The sequence below is a fragment of the Magnolia sinica genome, chromosome 16 (genome assembly GCF_029962835.1).
Source record: "Magnolia sinica isolate HGM2019 chromosome 16, MsV1, whole genome shotgun sequence".
NCBI classification, from domain to species: Eukaryota; Viridiplantae; Streptophyta; class Magnoliopsida; order Magnoliales; family Magnoliaceae; genus Magnolia; species Magnolia sinica.
In genome coordinates this window covers 2,904,172-2,927,840 of record NC_080588.1, presented here as the reverse complement: position 1 = coordinate 2,927,840, position 23,669 = coordinate 2,904,172, and the positions used below count along the sequence as shown (strand labels likewise).

At 43.1% G+C, this 23,669-nt stretch overlaps 1 protein-coding gene across 1 annotated transcript; it reads right to left on the bottom strand.

Moving 5' to 3' along the window:
- Positions 1-455: 455 nt before the first annotated feature.
- LOC131229099 (beta-1,2-xylosyltransferase RCN11) lies at positions 456-5,970 on the bottom strand. Its single transcript, XM_058224968.1, has 3 exons — positions 5,233-5,970; positions 3,307-3,456; positions 456-1,920 (listed from the first exon to the last, which is right to left on the bottom strand). Exons 1-3 carry the CDS (start codon positions 5,917-5,919, stop codon positions 1,195-1,197), a joined length of 1,563 nt encoding a protein of 520 aa, XP_058080951.1. The 5' UTR covers positions 5,920-5,970; the 3' UTR covers positions 456-1,194.
- Positions 5,971-23,669: the final 17,699 nt, after the last annotated feature.

The window sequence follows — 23,669 nt, the reverse complement described above, 5'->3', positions numbered from 1 at the left end:
ACCTAGAACTGTAAGCATTCATCTTTCATACAGGTATTACCAATGCAGGATCATTCTGATTTTGGGTCAAAAGCACATGGTGGGGCCACCTGTTTGAATGACTTAGAACTTGAACACACCCGTGTGCTGGAAATATTAGGAAACTATAGGGCATTTAAATGCTCACACATGCTATTCTGGCTAGACAAGTTACATATTGTTTCTCACTAAGGAACATAGGTACACCACATTCAGCGAATAAAGGGCCAAATATTGAAGGGAAATTTTAGAGCATCGCCCCATTGAAGGTGTGGCCCACAGGGAAAAATGGGCCTCACATGTACAAAATCCCGTGGATTGGCAAAGTTGTATTAAGGTGTCATAAATGTAGAAACAGGAAGCACTGTCCTGCAAAAAATTGACGCCTCATAATTCTTTTCCCCACAAACATTAAGAAAAAATAAACAAATTGACAGTAAGTTAAGTGGAGTTCCAATGAGACCTTGAAACAACCAAAATAAGACATTAATACGTTAGGCAGTGTTTGGATGTGCTATTGAATTAAATCACAACAGGGATGAAATAACCAAACAGTAATTGCACATTCATAATAGTGAAGTAGACCTCAAACCAACATAAAGAGTAACATGATTCCAATTTGGATGCTGCTGTAATGACTACTCCGTCATTCATACTTTATGGAACTGACTATTGCAATTCAAACAGACAGCGCATCTAAACCTAACCTTAATGAGGGTTTGGAGAATACGACTGGAGGTAAATTAGAAAAATGAGTGGTTAATCACTAACCTAACCGGCAGTATTTTGCTGAAGTGGGTTAAAGTGGCACGACTCCTTTTGAAAAATTTACAGGCGGGCCGCTGCTTCAGTCTTCCTCTCCACTTCTCTTTTGTCTGGCATTGCAACTCCCAGTGTTGAACATGGTCAGGATGGATTTTGGGCACAACCCACCGATCAAAAGCCTCCATATTCTCAAACCAAGGAGAGATTGTTCTGCACAACAGCTGCAAAGGAGGCTGACTTTGGATCCGCAACATGGAAGCACTTCTAGCAGTCAGATGATTTCACTGTATTGCTAAAGATCCAAATGCAGAGGATTGCTAGAGAATTCTAAATCTGCACCCATGTGCTGCTGCTGAGCCCGCCTTCTGACAAGAGAGGTAAGATCTACATGCATCTGAAAACCAAAGTCTTTCAGCACCCAAGATTCTTCATTATGCTGCTAAGCTTGTCAATGACTTCATTGGGTTCCGCATATGAGCCCTGGAGATTGATGGCGTGATATTCCAACCCTCTCCACTGCGAGATCAATGCGAAATGCGGACGCCTGTATTGGCTGCTGATGATCTCGAGAATCACCGCCTTTGACGACGCAGCAACTATGTGAGTGAGGCCCGCCCCATGGGCCCCTATAATGACTGAAGCCTCCTCAATGGCACGGACCTGCTCTTTCATGGGCATGTGAGCAAACAACCCATTGATGATATTTATTTTGCATTTTGAGTGATCGGCGGTGGCCCAGCTCTTTAGAGCATCTAACACCTCCTGTTCATTGCTTAGCCTTGATTGGACCTTGCCATCATGACGAGGGTGAGCTAAATAATCTTCTCGCCGCACGAAAAGCACATTGTGGCCAGACACTGGCTTTGGCACCTGTCTATCATCCACCGGAAGGCCTAAAGCTGATCTGAGGATTTCCCCAAACTCTGATAACCGTGCCGTCTTCCCATCATCTGGGTTCTCCCGTAGTTCATGGGCAGGGGCTCCCTTACATCTAATGGTTTCAGTCAGCCCCTTAAACAGAGCTGTCTCATAACCCAAGGGTGAGAGGATCACATGGCGGAAGCAAACTGGACCACTGAAATTTTTAGCATATCTCAAACTTGAAAACATTGCTTCCCAAGTTTCTTCCAACTGAGTCTGAAGAATGTAGAGAAGGAATAGCGATCAGGTGTGGGTAGAGAGAGAGAGAGAGAGAGATGAAGATAAAGAGCTAGAATTTGGGCCTTTTTCTAGAAAGATGGCATAGATTATGAAAAGGGGTGCAGTCCAGTGGGGCCAACGTGATGCGTGAACACAGTCCAGCCCATCCATCAGTTGCATCATCTCAACAAAAAATAATAATAATAATAATCCTCAGAACCCAAAAAAGGATCCTGATGCAAAATGCAGGCGAGCCACGGAACAGGGACCAACGCGAGTAGGGACATCCACCATTGATTTTCATGGGGAGCCAACCATGTTGTTTATATGGAATCCAGGACGTTCGGCCCCTTCATCTGATCAGGATGAAAGCTTAGGCAAAAACTCAGGCAGTTTAGCATCTAGTTAGAACCCCGCGAAAATCAAGGGTATGAGTCCCATCTTAACTTGTTCCCTATTCTGTGGCCCACCTGAGCTTTTGATCTAACTGATTTTTCATTCCTAGAGGTTTTCTGAGGTAATGCATCTGATGGATGGAGTGGATGATGCATACACATCACGTGGGCCCCACCTCTGCACAGCACTGCCGTAAGCTTACAATGGCTACCAATAGAGCGCATCCCCATGAAAAAGGGGGTGCAAGCATAAGGGCCTGATCGTTGTCGAAGGCGACCCTCTTAAAGTCATAAAGTGGGCCATCAATGATCATGCCAACCCATGGATGGTCTCTTTTGTAGTCAATGAAATTCATTTCCTTTCCTCAAAGATAAAAATTCTGTTTGCCTATGCTAGCAAAGAGGAAAATTTGCTAGCAGATAGATTAGATAGAAAGGATCAATCCTTCCCCATCTCGTAGTCCAGAAATTGATTCCACCCTCTTGTTGTATCTTTGCACTCTTTAAAAAGCTAATTAAGTGAGAGAAAGTCTGAGTCCAACTGGTTGGACAACAAGTTATTGTCCACTAACCATAAGTTCCCATCCACCCAACAGATAACTTCCAACCTTTTCATGTGTGCATGACATCCAACCCCTCCAATAGGTTGTTTGCATCATGAGGATCATCTTGTGAAAAATCAGCCACATTCACCTGACCACACTTGTATTCTATTGTTTATCAATGGCTAGACAATGTTTCCACTGGTGTGGCCCACCAGATAAGTGCATGTGACTGATTTTTTGCACAATGCGGTCCTTAAGGTGGGGCAAACCTATTGGAAGGGTTGGGTGCAGCACAAAGATGATAGGTTGGAAGTTATTTGCTGAGTGGACCATAAACTATGGCGAGATGGACTTGGGACAACATAACTTAAGTACAAATCGTTTTTCTAATCAAATTACTCTATAATGACAAATGAAATGCAAAGGAAATCAAGCATAAATACCTTGCAATGCCCATCTAGAAAAACCAAATGAGGCCGATTAGGCAAGTGAGCAACTCTAGAAGCAACATATGCGCTATACCAGTCCGTAACTGTGTGGAACATGTTTGCGTACTCAAAACGTGTCACTAGAAGTGTTGGATCCTCAATCCACTGCAATAGGAACTATTCAAATCAATAAAAATGAAAATTTACTTGAAAACTACAGAAACATGTGGGCAAAATGAATATGATTAGTTAAAGACACTTGAAAAAGTGTTGTATCCTCAATACTAAGTACAAAAGAGTTGTAAAGCTTAACCTTATCAAATAAAACTACGACTTATGAGCAGAGGGAACATTCAAGCATAAAATTAAAGTTGAGGCATGCATTTCCCAAATATGAGAAAATTTTAATGGTAACTTATTAACCATATGATTTGCTAAGCAACAGAGGTGTTTCTTTTTTTTTCTGGAAGGCAATAAAATTTATTATTACTATTCTTTTTTATCTCTCAAACATAGTGTGTGTGTGTGTGTGTGTGTGTGTGTGTGTGTGTAGTTAATGATAAATTACTAAAGGCCATTCCACAGCTCACCCATCCAGCAGATGATGTCCAGAAGAAGCTATACGGGTCATGTTGTATTGGACTAGCTGTACCATTCCCTACTTGTAAAACACGTAGAACAAGAGCACTGGAACTTCTTCTTTTTTATTTGTGAAGATTGTAGGGACATGTGGCACACGTGCATGATTGAACATGGACAGTTGCACATTTGTAAAATGTGATGTAAGTTCATGGAACGTTGTGTTCACATCCACCATACCAGGCATAAGCTTCCTCACCCTTATGCAACCTTTTTAGCAAGTATACACTAACCTTTCTAACAATAAAATTTTGAGCCCATAGTGCACCTACATTTCTCCATTCATGTGCAAAAAAAAAAAAAAGATTTGACAAACCATGTACAAGCTGCCTATCCAAAATAGCTTGTACAGTATGCAACTGAGAATCCAAACAAACAGTCCCTAAAGAACAAGAACAACAGGTACATCCAAGGGGAAGGGCCAATCGTTCCAATACAAGGAGATTCTATAAACAGGAGCCACATTATATAGCTGATGGCCTAGCTAAGGATGGTGTTGTTGGCGATTCCACACTTTGCTCTAACCGAATATCTATTATCTTAATAGAAAGTCATGATCCCTCTTTTTTTCTTTTTTTAGTTATCACTTATCATGAAGCAAAAGAAAGACTTTATAAGCACCCACCACAAGCACATCCTGTCACTCGCCTCTCTAGATACATGGACGAATGCAATACTAACCGAGAGAGACGAGATGAATTTCATCCAAGACAAAAGAAAGCTTCTCCAATGTTCCAAGAAATTCTTCCGTAACCCAAGTAATCACTTGTTATTGTACTCAGAACCTCTCCAAAAACAAAAAAAAAAAAAAAAAAACAAGTAATCACATTCTTTGAATCACCTTCAACAACTAGACTTCCAGCCATAAACATAGAGAAGATTCCATACCCCCACTTACTGCTCTGGTCTACCTCATTTAACTCCCCACACACCCCTCACCCAGACTACAGGATAATTCAAGATAGTATCCTTTTGTCTCTATGGACTCCTATGCTCAAATTACCAATCTTCCCAATCGATGAATCATCCACCATTAGTCTCCTCTAGGATGTTTCTAGTGGTAGTAAAAGGCGCAATATTAACAGTTACATTCGAAGCCATTCATATCCCCAGAGCCAAGATCTAATGGAACCAATCTTAATTAAAGGTGTTCTAGCGCACGCCTAGGCCTTTTAAGCCAAATGAGTCCACTATCTTACAATTGCCGTATGGATTATCATCAGAAGGTAGTAAGACAGAAAACCCAAAATCCCACAACAAATACAATAACAGAAAGAAACGAATAAGAGATTGGAACCTGACCTGCGAGCACTCAAAATCGCCGGACCCCACAAACCGCATTGAGCTGAGCAGCGACTGCATTGTGTGGTAATGAACCGCCCCCTGCGGCACAAACCGCTCCAGAAAATCCTTGCTCACAACCGCCAATCCATGCCCATCATCCCCAATTACCCCTCCCGGGGCCTCGATCTCAAAAGCCCCCTGCTCGAAAGACGGGAGCTCCTCCTCCTCCGCCCGCCCGATCACCTCCTCCAACCCCTCACCGCCAGATGACATCCGTATCCGGTCCAGGTTCATCCTAACCCGCCCACCCTCGCAGACCGAGCTCTCCAGCGTCTCGCTATAGAAGCACCGGAACCACCCGGGCTCCGATCGCCCAGGGTGATCTCCCGAATATCGACGGACGAGATCAATGCGGCGGGAGAATCCGTTCCCGAAATACCCCTCGCAGGAGTGAGGAGGAACCTTAGGGTTTGGGAACCATGAAAGGAAGGAGGGCAGAGATGGCCATGGTTTTAGAGGGTTTTGGGATGGACGGCTTTCCGTTAAAGGATGGCTGTTTTCCGTTAGGGATTGGTGGTTTTCCCTTACTGATTCGCGGTTTTCCGTAAAATGGGATCGGTAGAAATAGATGCTGAGAGGGATTGTGTTGAAAGCGAAGAGAAGGAGAAGAAGGGTTTTGAAGAGGAAACCGCCGAGCCTGACCATATTTCTTTACGTCAGACGATCTCGAGAGAGACTGTCAGTGGTTTTAGCTCGCATATATATATACACATATAGAGAGAGAGAGAGAGAGAGAGAGAGAGAGAGTCAGGGAAGCGGGCTGAATACTACCCCGCTTTGGACGGATGGGAGTGGCTTCAGTCCATCCGCGGATCCACCGAGGGGGGTGAGATATCTGACCGTGGGGCCCACCTTGAATGTATTTTACTTATATCCAAGCCGTCCATTCGTTTTGAAAATTCATTATTTTTTAAATGAAAACGATCTAAATCTCAAATGGACCATAAAATAGGAAATAGTGGTAATCAACCGTTAAAAACTTCTCATAAGCTATAGAAATTTTGTATCAAGCTGATATTTACGTGGTTTCTTCGTTTAATTCTGTGTGATCTTATAAACAGGTTGGATGGCAAATAAACATTTTGGTAGCCTCATGGAGCTTTAAACGGTGGGGATTCAATCAAGACGATTTCTTATTGCTTGAGAATGGCTCTGCTTCGTATTTTGAAAAAATGAACTCTCAAAATGAATGGAGGGGTGGATGTAGGGCACACATATATTACAGTGGCACGGTGGTTGGAGATCCACCGACCTTAATGGATCTACCCAAACCACAGTGTATTAGTTTCATCCACACCGTCCATCCATTTTCCCATTTCATTTTACGTTACAATCCAAAAAATAAGCAGGTGACATGCACCTTGATGAGGGAAAACAAAAATATAAACTTGATCCAAAACTGTAGCGCCCCAAAGGTTTTCAGTGGTAGGTGTTTAATATCCACCGTGTGGTCCACCTGAGTCTTGGATTTATCTTATTTTTGGGTTTGCATCATGAAATTATATTAAAGAATAGATGGACGGTTTGGATCAAACCAATAAATCACAGTGGAGACCCTATGGACCCACAGGTAGTAACAATTCCGTGGAAAGACCTGTCAACGGGCAAGATTCAGTTTGGTCCTATGGCTCATATCTGATTCGGGTCTTGCTGAACTCGTTTTCTTTGGTCTGATTTTAGATCTTGACAGGTAGTACTGCCATTGATATGGGCACATGGGATCCATTTATAACAATTTTAAGTGGATCACTCTTACAAGATTTTTAATCCATTTTTTTTTCTGTTTTTCTTTAGCTGGTTCGACTTTAAATGTAAATGGGATAAAGAGATAAGACGATACCAGATAATCTTCGCTCTCATTTAAACTTCTTAATCTTACCTATAAATTAGTAGGAGTTAGTTTAATTTTATTTATTTGGCACATTTATTTAACGGTCCAAATCATAGACCGTTGGACTTGCATGGTGCATTAATTGGTTGCTCTAACTAACCAATGGTTGGTGATCAGTGCTTTGTGGGATTACCGGGATGTATGTGCTTTTCCATGTCCTTTAATTATTTTTAAATTTTATTTTATAATATGATTCTGAAAAATGTGATTGTATCAGATGTCAAGTCCAATACATAGCAGGAAATAGTGTTGACTGAATACCCATCATTAAAGGCTTAATCGGTGCACAAGTTTAAGCTATATTAGCTTCCCTCTTTCTATGGAAATGGATTGGCTACTTACCTACCACCGGCTTGGTGTCTGGTGGTCGGTACTCTGTGGGCCCACCATGATGTATGTGTTTTATCCATTACATTCATTCATTTTGTACCTAACATTTTAGGGCCTGATCCCAAAAATGAGAGGAATATAGATCTCATGTGGATCACACCGCAGAAAAACAATAGTGATTGAATATCTACCATTAAAATCCTCCTAAAGCCCATTGTACTGTTTATTTGACATCCAATCTGTTGATTATCATACAGACTTAGATAAAAGGAAAAATCAAAGACCAGCTTGATCCAAAATGTTTATGGCCCCCAAAAAGTTTTTAATGGTCGACATTCATTCAACATTGTTTCCTGTAATGTGGTCCACTTGAAATTGGGATATGCCTCATTTTTTGTCTCATATCATACGGTAATATAGAAAATTAGATGGACAACATGGATGATACACATACATCATTGTGGGGCCACATAGTGATAGCACCGACCAGCAGCCGTGGCTAATGGCAGGGGAGTAGCCAATCCGTTTCCGGAGAATTGTAGACGTACATCCTGATGTGTTAACTTTCACATACAACTTTTTGCTGATCTGATGCTTGAGTGAAACATCCGAACGGTTAAAATCGTGGAACATACAGATAGAATTACATCCAGGAAAATCTAGAACAGTTCACTTAGTAAAAGTATCATACATGTGCAATGAGTCAGACCAGTGGCCATTTTCCGACGTCAAAGGTGCAGTTCTACTTATGAATGGACCTTCCTGGATTTCGTCTTTAGGAATCTTTGGAGTGTATCCCATCTTTCGAACGGATCAGATGTTACATGAAGGTAACACGTCGGCGGGACAGAAAGCAACGGTATATAAAGTTCCCCTGCTGTACGTGAACATTTCTCTCCTCTCGGAGCCAGAGACGTACGGACACGGATTCCGAAAGCCTTTCGCAAGAAGTTCATGGGGGCGTTGATTGGATACTGACAAGGTCAGTTGCTAAATTGCTACTAAAGTGACGTTACTAAGCTCTGTGGACCCCACCATGATGTATGTGTTTTATCCACACCGTCCAACCATTTTTAGAGATCGTTTTACTGTATTAAAAAGAGAATTAGATAGATCTAAAGTACAAGTGGACCCTACAATAGAAAATAGTGGGGACTGTGACATCCACCATTCAAAACTTCTTAGAGGCCACAGGAGTTTCGGATGAAGCTGATATTTTTGTTTTCACTTCATCTATCTCTATGTTAATTTATGAATTGGATGGATCTCAAAAATACATCACCGTGGGCCTATAAATGTTTCAACAGTGGTATGACGACTCCCACGGTTTTCTGTGGTGGGTCCACTTGAAATTTAAATCCATCTAATTCTCTTTTTAATGCCATAAAATGATCTCTACAAATGGTTGGACGGTATGGATACAACACATGCTTCATGGTGGGGTCCACAGAGCTTGGTGACCTCACTTAAGTAGGGATTTGGCTATTGACTTGTCAATATCCAATCCGCGCCCAAATTCATGTGCTGGGATGTAGGTGGGACCCACCGTGATGTTCGTGAGAAATCCACACTGTCCATACGCTTTGAGATCTCATTTTAGGTCATTGGACTAGAAATCGGGTGGATACAAAGCTCAAGTGGGACCTAAGAGAGGAAACAATGGGGATTCCGTGACCACCGTTTGAAACATTAATATGGTCACAGAGTTTCATATCAGGCTAAGAATTTTGTGTTTTCACTTCATCCCAGTAGTAAAGGACTTATAAACGGTTTGGATGGCATATAAACATAGGCTATATCCCAGGAAGATTTCAACGGCTCTTACCGGTTTTCCCTCTAATATGGCCGCTTGAGTTTTAGATCCACCTAATTTTTGGTTTTATATTATAAAATGATATGAAAAATGGATGAAAGGTGTGGATTTCTAACAAACATCACAGTGGGCCCCACCTAGCATCCAAGCGCAGTAACTTCGTCCAAAGGCTTTGGCAGGAAATCCGCGTCCGAGGCGTTCGTTGGGGGAAACGACTCGATGGAGTCGCTTCTACTGCAATTCTGCAAGAGGAGTACCGTGTTTACGGCACACGGATTACGCGTTCCCGTTCCTGGGCTAGGATATACTTGCAGTGGTCGCGTGCGGCCATTGATTTATGTGTTTTATACATGCCGTCCATTTATTTTGCCGGATTATATTAGGGTCTGTTTGGTCGGTGGGATTAGAAGGGATTAGGGATTGTCCCCTGTTTCCATGGGATAAGATTAATGCCCTGCTTTGTTGATAATACGGAGGTACATTGAATGGATGTATCCACCATCATTACCTTTTACCCAGCGGTTTTTATGAAGGAATACAAACTTAAGTTACCACCTTAGACTAGCACGTGCGGACAACGACTTTGAGGACGAAACTACCCCTCCTATTCACTGCGAAGACGAGCGCTGACCTCTAACAGAAAACACATGCGCGTTTTTTTTCAGAACACATCCCTACGATCCATTGCAGCGAAAAACCGACGCATGGCCATTTTTCTTATCATTTTCCTTACTAAAATTCAAACTTTATCATCTCCATATTATCATTCTACATTTGGCATTTTCCATCTTGGTGAGGGTCACGTGAAATCCTCCAAAGTGGTTGCACCTCCAATCTTTGAAAAGGTTCAAATTAATCCCTCACTTGAAAGCATTCGTCCTCAACTTACATTGAGCGAGGCTACGGTTGCTGGAGGTACAGATATTAACAAAAACCCTAGTGTGGTTTATAGATACTTTCCTTTGTAGTATTGAACAATGATTAACTAAGTACCTGTGGAAATTCAGCTTGTAATTCAGCAAAGGTGCTTGGTCAAACTTATCCATTGCACACTTTAATTTGAAGAAAGAACTCACGGAAATTGAGACGAGCTGAAGTCAACGACAATTGATTGACTACTCGTCGAACTTTATGTGAAGTTCGGTGAATTTCATGTCAGGCTCTTACAATTTCATTTGTTAGGCTTAGTCAATTTTATGCGTCGATTATTCCAATTCATGTGAAACTTGTTTAATTCCATTTGAAGCTCACTCAATTTCATTTTAGGGCTCACTCAATTTGATTTTATGGTCACTCAATTTCATGTTTGCCCAGCTCAATTTAATGCTAGGCTTGCTCAATTCAATGTTTGCCCAGCTCAATTTCATGGTAGGCTCGCTCAATTCAATGTTTTCCCAACTCAATTTCATGCTAGGCTCGCTCAATTCAATGTTCGCCCAACTCAATTTCATGCTAGGCTCGCTCAATTCAATGTTCGCCCAACTCAATTTCACGATAGAATTGCTCAATTTAATGTTTGCCCAACTCAATCTCATGCTAGGCTCGCTCAATTTAATGTTTGCATTGATAAATTTCATGTTTGCCTCGATGAATTTCATTCTTGTCTCACTCAATTTCATGTTTGCATTGCTCAAATGTCAGTTTGCCTCGCTCAATATATACTTTACCTTGCTCAATTTTCCCTCTTCCCTCACTAAATTTCTAATTTGCCTCATTCAAAATCTAGGTTGCGTCGAGCTTCCCTTGCTCAATCGTCTCTTTTGTGTCGCTCAAATTCGAACTTCCCCCGATCGATTTCATTTTTCCCTCGTTCAATTTCTAGTTTGCCTCACCCAATTTCTAGCCTTTCTCGCTGAACTTTCGCTTTTCCCTCATTGAATATCTAGTTTGCCTCGTTCAATTTATAGGTTGCGTCGCTGAATTTCTAGTTTGCCTCGTTCAATTTATAGGTTGCATCGCTGAATTTTCATATTTGCCTTAATCATTTTCATGTTTGCCGCGCTGAATTTTAGTTGAGGTTTATTCCATTTTATCCGAAGCTTGCTCAAATTTATCAAGTGCTTGATATTTAGTATTAACGTATATGATGTAATGCTTAAATTCCTATTACTCTAATTCTAAGTAACCATGTGTAGAGAATTTAGCCTTGTATCCCCTTATGGTACATTTGTGATTGCTTAAATGTAGATATATTTCTAGTAGATATGACATGAACCAACAAATTACATTTTATTTTGTCTTATAAACCATACAATGTGGAATATTTATTGAATATTGAATGAACTTTTAAATATTCCAAATTGCTTAACCATAGTTGAGATTGATATGCCACGTTTGTGGCCGTCATTTGAGCTTAGAAGAATTATAAGAATCTATGAATTACACGTATTTGGGTGTAATAAGTCATCATTACACTTCAGCCACGCGTTTGAAAAACGAGCGATTCGGCTGCAGTCTGACAGCGCCAAAATGGCGGTAAAGAGATCTCGGGCAGAGATGGGATTTACATCCCGTGCTGATGGTAGTTCGATTTATGGATGAGTCTGACGGTAGTGATTCGGTGGTCCGCATGAGCACCGATCGTGCTACATAAGTATGATTTCAGATTTCAGCTTTTCAAAAGCTTCTCCTTCTCTTCCACTTCTCACTGGCACACTCGTCTCTTTTAAAGCGTGAGATCTCTGGCCAGGTAAACGATATACCCTTCTTTCCATTTGCTTTTGCCTATCGCCTATTCTTTCACTCTGAATCTACCATTTACATGATAGCATCTCCTTCTATTCCACTTCTCCCTGTGTTTGCTGTCGAAACCTGAGCAATGGAAACAGGGTAATATAAAAAGCATCTCCTTCTTCTTGCGCATCCTCTTTCTCCATAATATCTGAGGTATGGAAACAGGGAGAAATGCATTTTAATCTGGCCATCGTGTCTCTGTTCTTCTTCATCGAGATCGCACACTGGAAATTGAGCGCGCCAAACTAGAATTTGGGAGGGATAAACTGGAAATTGAGCAGGCCTAACTGAAAATTGAGTAGGGCAAACTGGAAATTGAGCGGGTCAAACTGAAAATTGGGAAATTGAGCAGGACAAACTGAAAATTGAGCATCATTCAAAGCATTCCTCAGAATATCCATAAAGTATTCTTTTGGGACACCTCCATAGTTTAGTAGTGAAATTAAAGTCTTATTTAGGTACATTTTCCTTGGCTAGTTGCTAAAAAAGGAAGACAAGTAATTTGGATCAACTCTTCACATCACATTTGTAGATAACCCATAACCATTACATACAAGCACTAAAACCAAACAAGGTATTGTACTATTATTCACACAACCAATTCGAAGATGGAACCCCAACTTCTCACCCTAATAAAATTTCAAATACTCCCAACAAGAATGGAATTTATTCATAAAAGGATTGAAATTCTTCCTACAACATATGATGTATAATCCTAAGAAAAGGGTGGAAACAACACTGGCAAATGAGCTGAGGAGTCTTATTAGGACATGGGAGATCGTCAATGTATATAAAATAATCCTCCACGGGTGATGCTACAACCAATTCACTACACAATTAACAAAGAAGTGGTCACGGATTTATCGATGAACCAATAGGGTTGGTTCATAATGGAGTATCCCAATATTATTCTGATTTTCCATCCGAAAGGATTTGAATCAGAAAAGGTTGGATGTTTGGTCCCTCCAAGACATCCAACACTAAATTGAGAGACCATTCAGAACTGGTTTCTCAGCAATCAGGAGATATTCTTGGCATTATGGAGGCATGCGGCCCCAAGAGGATAAGCTAGGATGTTCGTTTGAGAAACATTTTCATAAAAATTGAGTAATCTGGTAGATATACCCTGGGTTGTTGGAAACTTATATTAGGCACATCCCCTATAACTGATGAAGAATCTTGGATATACCCTGGCCCTATAAATGTGGGATCCACCTTAGGTGGTCTAAATAGTTCACATTTTGGCTTCATTGTGCATAGAACATCCCCACAATGTTCTATGTCTTCTACTACAAGTTTTATGTGTTTATATCGAAGAGCCATTGTTTTATGTTATGTTTGCAGCTTTTCAGCTTTTCATTGTTTTACGTTTAATTGCCAGCAGTTACACCATCCAGGTATTGCAATGCTTGGTAATTGAAATATCCAAGGCATCTAGATGCCCCCAATTCAAATGATCCTGAAGTAATCTCACATAGTTTTGTTTCTTAAAATTCTAAAGACTTACCTTTATAGTTGGTAAAATTGGAGAAGCTATATTGGTGGGTATTTTGAAAGTGGCTTATTTTCCAGGGTATTCATTATGTCAAAGCACAGTTCTAACATACCTAAAAAAATGCTATGACCAGTCTAATATTTGCCATGTTTCAGGACTTGCACATTTGTGTAAGGACAATAGATTTTCAATCTTTTAGAGTATATTGACTACTCCTAATAGTAGTTAAAGTTGGCAAAGCTAGCCCTTCTCTCCTTGTTCAAGTCTGTTCATGGCTCTAGAGGTGGATGGCCCGCTCAATTTTCAGTTTGGCCCGCTCAATTTTCAGTTTGGCCCGCTCAATTTCCAGTTTGTCCCCTTATTTCCATGTTTGCCGCTCAATTTCTTTGGCCCTCTGAAATTCTAGTTTGTCCCATTCATTTCCATGTTTGCCCGCTCAATTTCCAGTTTGGCCCACTGAAATTCTAGTTTGTCCTGCTCATTTCCATGTTTGCCCGCTCAATTTCCAGTTTATCCCGCTCAATTTCTAGTTTGGCCCGCTCAATTTCCAATTTGGCTCGCTCATTTTCCAGTTTGGCCCACTCAATTTTCAGTTTGGCCCGCTCAATTTCCAGTTTGTCCTGCTCAATTTCCAGTTTGGCCCACTCAATTTCCAGTTTGTCCTGCTCAGTTTCCAATTTGGCCCGCTCAAATTTCACTTTGGCCTGCTCAAATTCTAGTTTATCCTGCTCATTTTCCAGTTTGGCCCGCTTAATTTTTAATTTATGCTTATCAATAGCCCTTGACCTTGAGTTAAAAATTGAAATACGAAAAGATTTCACATACACCAAAGTTGATTTTTGCCTTATTTTAAAAACTTGTTTCTCCTTGTTTCAATTATTAGAGGAACAAAAAACGATCTCAAATGTTTGGGGTGTGAATGCCATTTGCGGGGTCGACCGGGTTTCCTCGCTCATTTCTGGTTGCCTCACTCAATTTCTAGCTTCCCTCTCTCAATTCCTAGGTTCCTTCGTCAATTCTTATGTTCTCTCGCTCAATTTCTAGGTTGCCCCACACAATTCCTAGCTTCCTCGCTTAATTCGTAGGTTGCCTCGCTCAACTTCTAGGTTCATGCATGGTAATTCCTAGCTTCCTCGCTCAATTCTTGGTTGCCTCGCGCAATCCGTAGGTTCCTCGCTCAATTTCTAACTTCCTCGCTAAATTCCTAACTTCCCTCGCTCACTCATAGGTTGCCTCGCTCAATCCGTAAGTTCCTTCGCTGAATTTCTAGCTTTCCTCGCTCAAATCCTATGTTCCTCGCTCATTTCCTAGGTTCCTCGCTGAATTTCTAGCTTCACTCGCTCAATTCGTAGGTTGTCTCGCTCAATTTCTAGCTTCCCTCACTCAACTCCTAGGTTGCCTCGCTTAATTTTTAGGTTGCCGCTCTCAATTTCTAGCTTCCTCGCTCAAATCATATGTTCCTCGCTCAATTCGTAGGTTGCCTCGCTCGATTTCTAACTTTCCTCACTTAATTCGCAGGTTGCCTCGCTCAATTTATAGTCTCCTCAATTTCTAGCCTTCCTCGCTCAAATCCTATGTTCCTCGCTCATTTCCTGGTTGCCTCGCTCAATTCTTACTAATTCCTAGCTTCCTCGCTCAATTCCTAGGTTACCTCGCTCAATTTTTAGTTCGGCTCGCTAAATTTCTAGCTTCCTCGCTCAAATCTTATGTTCCTCGCTCAATTCGTAGGTTGCCTCGCTCAATTTCTAGCATTCCTTGCTAAATTCGTAGGTTGCCTCGCTCGATTTCTAGTTTTCCTCGCTAAATTCGTAGGTTGCCTCGCTCGATTTCTAGCTTCCTCGCTCACGGTTAATTCGCTTCACTTCACGGTCATTTCTGTGCATTTCACGGCCAATCTCGGTGATTCCGTTTTGATTCACGGTCATTTACATGCATTTCATGGTCAATTCTCTTCACTTCACGGTCATTTCTATGCATTTCACGATCAATCCGGCGATTCCGTTTCATTTCACGGTCATGTTCACGCATTTCACGGACATTTCCTTTCTCTTCATGGTCATTTCCATGCATTTCACGGTCAATCCTAGCGATTCCATTTCATTTCACGATCATTTCAATCCTAGCGATTCCATTTCATTTCACGGTCATTTCCATGCATTTCATGGTCATTTTCCTTCATTTCACGGTCATTTCCATGCATTTCCTGGCAATTCCCGAGACTTTAACCCAAGCCCAACCCAAGTTTTATCGAGTTGTTGTTTGTATGGCCCAACCCCAAGACCAAACCCAATACATCCTGACCAAGCCCAACCCAATGTCGGGTCGGTCATAGGTTGGTCGGGTTGAGCCCGCCCAACTTTCAGCCCTAAAATTATATATGGCACGTCAAGTAACTAATTTTGGTTTAGAAAATATTCTCATTATATGAATAAAGAAAGATATGAAAAAAAGAGATTTTTTTTTATATGCTTATATTTATATATTTATATAAATATGTGTTATAGAAAAATGTAGGTAGAATAAAATTCTCTATGTATTTTTTTTTTTAAGTGCATAGGGATATGGTTATAGCTACGGTTATAATCCGTAGTCATAGATCGGGGGTGGAATCGCGGAATCTACGATTGATCGCCGATCGGAATAGCGACTTGCGGTAGAATCGTGGGAGCTGCGATTGATCGCCGAATTACGGTTATCTATGACTACGGATTATAAACGTAGCTATAGCCGTATCCCCGTCCATACGCCAGTCAGAAAAGCAACGCCTACCGTTGAAACCCTTTTAGGGGCCACACAGTTTTGGATCATTATAAAATTTGTTTTTCTCTCCATCGGGGTCTTTATGACCTTATGAATAGATTGGATGGAAAATAAATGTTATGGTGGGCCGTAAAAAGTTTCAACGATGAAAATCAATTTTTCACTGCTCTGTGTTGTGGTCCAGTTGATCTTTGGATACAATTTTCTTTTGTTTTGATAATGCTCCAAAATGATGGATATAATAAATACATAGTGGGGCCATGTAACTTTGATCTATTTTAAGCCGCTCGTACAACTCTCGGTTGGAGGAGCGTCGCGCTCGTCTTCGCAGTAAAAAGTAGGGGTAGTTTCGTCCTCAAAGTCGCTGTCCGCACGTGCTAGTCTAACTTGGTAACTAAAGTTTGTATTCCTTCATAAAAACCGCTGGGTAAAAGGTTTTGTCTACATTGGTCATTTTCTCCATTTTTCTTGTTCTGTCTTATAATACGGAGGTACATTGAATGGATGTATCCACCATCATTTGAAATTATTGAGAATAACACACGTGTTATATCTAAATTGTTCATTTGTTTTGTAACCTCATTTTATGTCATGAGCCTAAAAACGAGGTAGATCCAAAACTTATGTGGCCCCAAAGAAGTTTTCAACCGTAAGTATTCAATCCCCATTGCTTTCTATGGTGGGGTCCACTTGAGCATTAGATTTACCTGATTTTTTAGCCCATGATCTAAAATAATCTCGATAAATGGGTGGACGGTGTGGATATAGCTCACACATCATGGCGGGACCTACAACAACTTGCTAACATTGAGTGAAATTGGCATGGGACCAATGCAATTCTATTTAATGTAATTCTAAGCTTTTCCATTCTTCCCAAACATGGAGTGGAACTGGCGGAGGACCGGATGAATCCCATCCTACCTAATCCCTTCTAATCCCACTGCCCAAACAGACCCTTAGGGCATGAACCAAAAAGGAGGCTGATCCAAGTTCCAGTGGACCACACCATAGGAAGCAGTGGTATAATGATGCCAACCATTAAAAACTTCATTATACCGTGGCCCACCGGAATGTATTTTTGCCATATTACCTATTCATAAGACTCCCATGGGAATGGATGAAGGAAAAACACAAATATCAAGTTGATCAAAACTAATTGGATCTCAAGAGGTTTTTAGTGGTGGGAGTTTAATCCCCATCCTTTCACACGGAAAAATGGCTAGAATGCGTGAATAAAACATGTCGATGCAAAAATCTGGTCTGCCCTCTTTAGACCTTTATGTACCTACACAGGAAGAAGACAAAGGAGACCCTGGCTAGAGCAGGGGACCCTCCGTTACCAACGTCAGGCTAGGAATCTGGGTCTTATAGTATTGAGGGATTCTAAGAGAGTTTTTGCGTACCTTTCACCCTCCAAGTGTCTATCATTTATAGGAGAGGGATGATCTCGCCGTATGGGGATTCTCTCCCTGATTTCTAGGAGATCTGATTTAGTTGTAACCTTCTTACGAATGCTTTCCGATCCTGAGGATCTCGGGATCGAGAATCCTTTCCCGTGATTTTCGGAACAGTATTTAAGCTTATACCGTTTCTTCCTCGCTCGGCTCGGCCTAAACTGACTCAAGTAACAGACGAGTCTCGACTGGCTGCAAGGATAAAGTTTTCCGCCCCCTGTCGGACGGAATAGAATCGGCTTATGGCCGACGTTCTTCCTTAATCTGATACCCGACACTACATCCGGCCTCGTATGGGTCGGTTTTATAGTCGGTCAGGTTGCTTTTAGCTTCAGAGCCTCAATAGGCCTCTTTAAACATGCTGTCTCGTTAACCGAGCTAACTTTATGTGCCTTACTTTGCCTATGGCTCTTAACTTTTAAGGTCTCGGTCGGGATTCGTTTCCCAGGAATCCGAGCTAAGTCTCTCTTCTAGGCTTTGTCTCATATGTTGCCTCAGACTCTCGGGCAGTGTCGATAGAGTTGGTCCATTCCATAACCGGGTCTCCAGACTTGGTGTTTTTTCCCCAACAGTAAACCCCCTACTCCTTGTGTTAGCTAGGTCGACACTAAAGAGTACGAGTTTTTTGAGTCGGTGTGCCCTGGAGATCGAGGTTATGACGGGGCATTTAATGCTTCTTATTTCGTTCTTAACTGGCGTCGATTCGGTCCTCGAGGCCGCACGAGCGGACAGCCATCAGAAAGTTTTGTCCGCTTATGAGCATTGAACGCATGGCAAGGGCATTACTTACGTCAGTCGGCGTGCGCCACGTATCGGGCGGGGGAGTCGAAGCAGACGTCGATTTGACTCCTCCTTAAATGTCGTTGCCACGTGCCTCGGGTATAAAAGGGGAGAGCGAGATTTGTTTCCCATTTTCGCACGAGCTTTCCTTTCTCGTTTTCTCTTCTTCCTTTCTTCTCATCTCTGCCTGTCTTCGCGTTTCGACATTTCCTTTATTACTTTCGCTCTTCTTCTCCTTTTTACTTCCTCAACTGCGCGTTTTACGCCTATTCGATGAGTTTTCTTTCCCTCCCTTTCCTTTTTGACTTTTTAATGGCAGTGCATTCTTCAAGTTCCTGGGAAGGGATTTTCGGTGATGAGGACAAAACGGGACATCTTTGGAATGTCTCGGAATCGCCCTCATTGTTAGCGAAGATGGCGATTAGTGCCAATGAAGCTTTCCGGTTCTCTGAAAGAACGTCTGGAACTTCAGCGGAACGTCCTGCTTCGGCGGGTCCTTCCGGCGGAGGGGCGTCTCTGGTGACTGCCCCTGGGAGACCTAACCCTCATTTTTCTGGGGATGACTTGGAAGAAGAGGATGAGGAGTTAGAGGAAACCACTGAATCGGTTCCCCTCAGAAGGTCGGCCAGGGCCGTTGAGTCGGCAGACGAAGAGGGAGATGCTGCCGAGGGAGAAGTTGGAGACGATCAGAAGGGTCCAATCCCATCAGTTTTAACTGAGGCGGATTTAGACAGGATCCGAGTCGGGTATCATGTCCCCGACTCGGTTATTATTCGTCTTCCCCTTCCAAGTGAATTGCCTGACCATCCTCCTGCTGGGATGGTCGTAATTTTTCAAGTCGCAATGCAATGTGGCTTACGTCTGCCCCTCCAACCCGTTGCTCGGGATTTTCTGTCCCGACTCCGAATCGCTCCTGGGCAGATAGTGCCGAACGGGTGGAGGAACTTGTTCGGATGTTCAGTGTTGTGGGCCGAGACAGAGCAACCCCCACTGACTATGGACGAGTTCCTTTATCTGTACCAAATACGGCCAAACCCTCAACAACCTGGCTGATACTTCTTGTGCACTTGGCAAAACAAGGGCGGTCTTTTGATAACTGACCCTCCTACCTCCAACAAACACCGAAGAGAGAGGTGGTTCTGGGAGACTGCCGAGCCTGGGCTCTTCGAATCTCATATTTTCCGAGTGTTTTCTGAAGCAGGTGACTCGACATTTCCTTTCTCCATATCTTTTTTGTTTTGACATTCCTGAGTCTGACTGAACGTGTTTTGCAGATATCCCCAAAAGAAGGCTGAAGTTAGGGGCCAACATTCTAGCTCTGATCAAGGAACTGAGGGTACTAAGTTCAGAAGACCGGTCTTGGAAGAATCTTCTTCAGACAAAGCGTCTTCTTCTCTCTGGTCTAGATTCTGCCGTGACAGGTATTCTCTATTTGTTCTGACACATTTCTCTTGAATTTTTCCTAACTCTTTCCCTTGTCTGATACAAATATGGCTGAAGCTCAGCCCCTTTTGAAACCAGCATCGAGGATGAAAGCTTCTCAGAGGATGGTACTTCTGTCGGAGCCTTGGCCTTCGAAGAAGGCGAAGACGGCTCCAAAGGCTAAGGAGCCATCCGCCCGAGCCACCCTTGCTTCGGTCATACCGACTGTCGTTGTACTCTCTAACCTCGAAGAAAGGGCCGAACATGTAAACACTCTTCTTGCCGAGTCTCAGGTGGCTTCTGAGCCAGGACTCATTGCAGAGCGGGTCTCAGAACTGAGAGAGAAGTGTGGAAAGGAGGCTTCAAGAGGGGGGATGACTCAACAGGAGCCTTCGCCTTTCCAACAGGCCATGTCGGGGATGATGACTCAACAGGAGCCTTCGCCTTTCCAACAGGCCGTGTCGGGGATGATCCCTTGGGCCATTGCTCATGGGAGCGAGAGAGACTTTGCTAGTCTCTACATGCTCCTTCACTACAAACTCTTGGTCATGTGGCCAAAATGCTTCTTAAGGTAATGTTTGTGGTGTTGGCCCCTTGTTTAGTTAAGGCCTGCTCGGATCTGATTGCCGCTTAAAAGCAGGCAGCTGAGGCGGGAGCAAAAGTCGAAGCTTCCTTGGCTCGGGCTGAAATTCTGTCGGGCGAGTTGGGACTTGCTCGGAAGGCCACTACTAACACCAAAGCCAAGTGTGCTCGCTTGGCTTCGCTACTGACGGAGGCTCAAGAAGAAAGTCGATGAATCCGTCAAGCTCATGCCTCTTGCGCAGACAAGTTGGCTCGGACCAAGGGTGAGGCTGAGGCAGCCATTCAAAAGGCCATAGACGAGGCTAAGGAGGCCCAGCAGGCCTTTCTCGAATCCCAGGAATTCGAGAAGGAGAGGGATCACTTGTATCAGAGCGGATACATGGCTTGTATCAAGGTGATGAAGGAATCTTTTCATAACCTTGATCTGTCGAGATTCGATGATGATGTCTCTGGTCCCGAATGTGTGGAGGCCGAGGCTGCCGAGTCTGTTGATGTTGCGGCTGGTGTCGAGGTCGAGGCCGAGGCAGCTCTTGAAGTTGCTGAGGTTGCTCCCAATGGTGGTAGCCGAGTCTAAACCACTTCTTTTGGTACCATCATCGGCTCCATTTTTGGCACTCACACCAGCTCTTCAAACAGACCGAGCTGCAGGGCAGGCTCGAGAGTATCCACGGCTAAGGAAAATGCTTGCGTGCCATAGCCGACCTTTCCTTTTGCTTTTAGGCCTTTTGGTTTCTCAATGTAATGCCGCAACAAGATGTAGCTCAATGTAACAAACGTACTGATAAATGAATATACTCAGTTTTCTTTTATTCATCTTGATTCAGTTTATATGCTTGTTAGTTTTGAATCTTTCTGAACGCTTCGTTGGGCTGACCTAGGGATAGTAGATTTTTAGATGCTCGGCGTTTCATGGATGAGGCAGTAACTGTCCAGTTAAGTCTTCCAGTCGATATGTTCCAGGTCGGATGGTGCTTGTAACGACATAGGGTCCTTCCCAATTGGGTCCCAGTGTGCCTGCATCAACTTCCTTTGTATTTAAGAACATTTTTCGAAGGACCATATTCCCGGCTCGGAATCGTCTGACTTTGACTCGGGCATTATAGAATCGAGCTACATGTCTCTGCCGAGCCATCATTCGTAGCCGAGCTCTTTCTCTTTGTTCTTCCACAAGGTCGAGTCTGAGGGACAGGAGTTCTTCATTATCTTCTTCATTGAATGAACTGACTTGGGCCGAGGGCACTCCAATCTCGACCGAAGTAATTGCCTCTGAGCCATAAGCAAGGGAGAAGGGGGTTTCTCCTGTGGCTGTCCGAGCAATGGTTCGGTAAGCCCACAATATCTTCAGGAGTTCTTCAGCCCACGCTCCTTTAGCGTGGTCGAGCTTGGTTCGGAGATGTTGTTTAATGATCTTGTTGACTGCTTTAACCTATCCGTTCGTCTGAGGATGATGGGGTGATGCGTATACATTTCTGATTCCGAGATTATCGCACATTTCATGAAAGCTCTTATTGTCAAACTGGTTCCCCTTATCGGTAACAATGGTCCGGGGTACCCCGAAACAGCAGACAATGTTCTTTCATACGAAATATGTGATCTTCTGCTTGGTTATTTTTGCCAGTGGCTCAGCCTCGGCCCATTTTGTGAAGTAGTCCACTGCTATGACGACGAATTTGGTCTGCCCTTTTCCCATGGGTAGTGGTCCGATAATATCGATTCCCCACTGCGCGAAGGGCCAAGGACAGATCATTGGGGTCAGCTCCTCCACGGGTTACCTCGGAATGGCTGTGAACCGTTGACATTTTTCGCATCTTTGGACGAGTTTACGAGCGTCGTGCTCGATGGTCGGCCAAAGTACCCCTGACGTAAAACCTTATGCGCGAGTGATCGTCCTCCTGAATAATTTTCACATATTCCTTCATGTATTTCTCGCAGTACGTAGTCGGCTTCACTGGGGTTTAGGCATCGTAGTAACGGAGCGTAATAACCTTTCTTGTACAGCACTCCGTTGAGTATGGTGTAGCGAGAAGCTCGAATTTTTAATCGTCGAGCCTCGGCGTGATCTTCGGGCAACTCTCTGTTGTCTAGATATCTGATAATCGGGTCGAGCCAAGTGGGCTCTGAATCGATTGTATGCACGGTTGAGCTAACCGATTCGCCGATACTTGGTTCGGTGACGTACTCGATTGGAATGGATCTCGGTATGTCGTCCTCGTCGGCTAAGATGAGTCTCGCTAACAGATCAGCTTTGGCGTTCTCTGTCCGAGGGATCCGAGTAACCACACACTGTTGGAATTCATCGATTAACTCTTTGGCTTTCTCCACGTATGCTTTCAATTGCTCTTTACATATTTGATACACACTAGCGACTTGATTGACGACCAATTATGAATCGCTGAAAACAATGAGATGCGTAACGCACAAATTGGCCGCGAGTCGGAGGCCGAGCAGTAAAGCTTCATATTCTATTATGTTGTTTGAGGCTTGAAATCCAAGTCTTAAGGCATACTACATGTAGGTTTGATCAGGAGTTTCCAGCACTACTCATGCCTCACTTGCCTTAGAGTTAGAGGAGCCATCGACATACAGCTTCTAAGGGATTGGGTCGGGCGCTGACTCAAGAGAGGCGGTAGTCAATTCTTCAGTAAGCTCGGTATTCCAAGACATTGAATTTGCTCGTGGTGTCACTTCAGCAATGAAGTCGGTCATGATTTGCCCCTTGACTGTTACTCTCGGCTTAAATTGGATATCGAATTCGCTGAGTTTAATCGCCTACTTCGTGAGTCGGCCCGAACCTTCTAGTTTCTGCAGGACCTGACGCAATGGGAGGTCAATCATGACGATAATTGTATGAGCCTGAAAATATGGCCGAAGTCGTCGCGAGGAGACGATCAACACTAGGGCCACTTTTTCCAGGAGTAGGTATCTTGTTTCTGCTGGTAATAGTGCTTTGCTGACATAATAAACCGGCAGTTGTTTCCCTTCGTGCTCCCGTATCAGTGCCGAGCTAACCACTGCCTCGGACACCGCAAGATACAACAGCAGGAGTTCTCCTGGCTCGGGTTTCCATAAGAGGGGCGGAGACCCGAGGTAAGACTTTAATTACTGAAACGCTGCTTTGCACTCTTCCGTCCAATT

Coding starts and splice junctions, on each gene's coding strand:
- LOC131229099 (XM_058224968.1), bottom strand. CDS start 5,919: ATGGTCAGGCTCGGCGGTTTCCTCTTCAAAACCCTTCTTCTCCTTCTC. Junction 3,457..5,232: donor GCGATTTTGAGTGCTCGCAG/GTCAGGTTCCAA, acceptor TTCCTATTGCAG/TGGATTGAGGATCCAACACT. Junction 1,921..3,306: donor TTCTAGATGGGCATTGCAAG/GTATTTATGCTT, acceptor TACATTCTTCAG/ACTCAGTTGGAAGAAACTTG.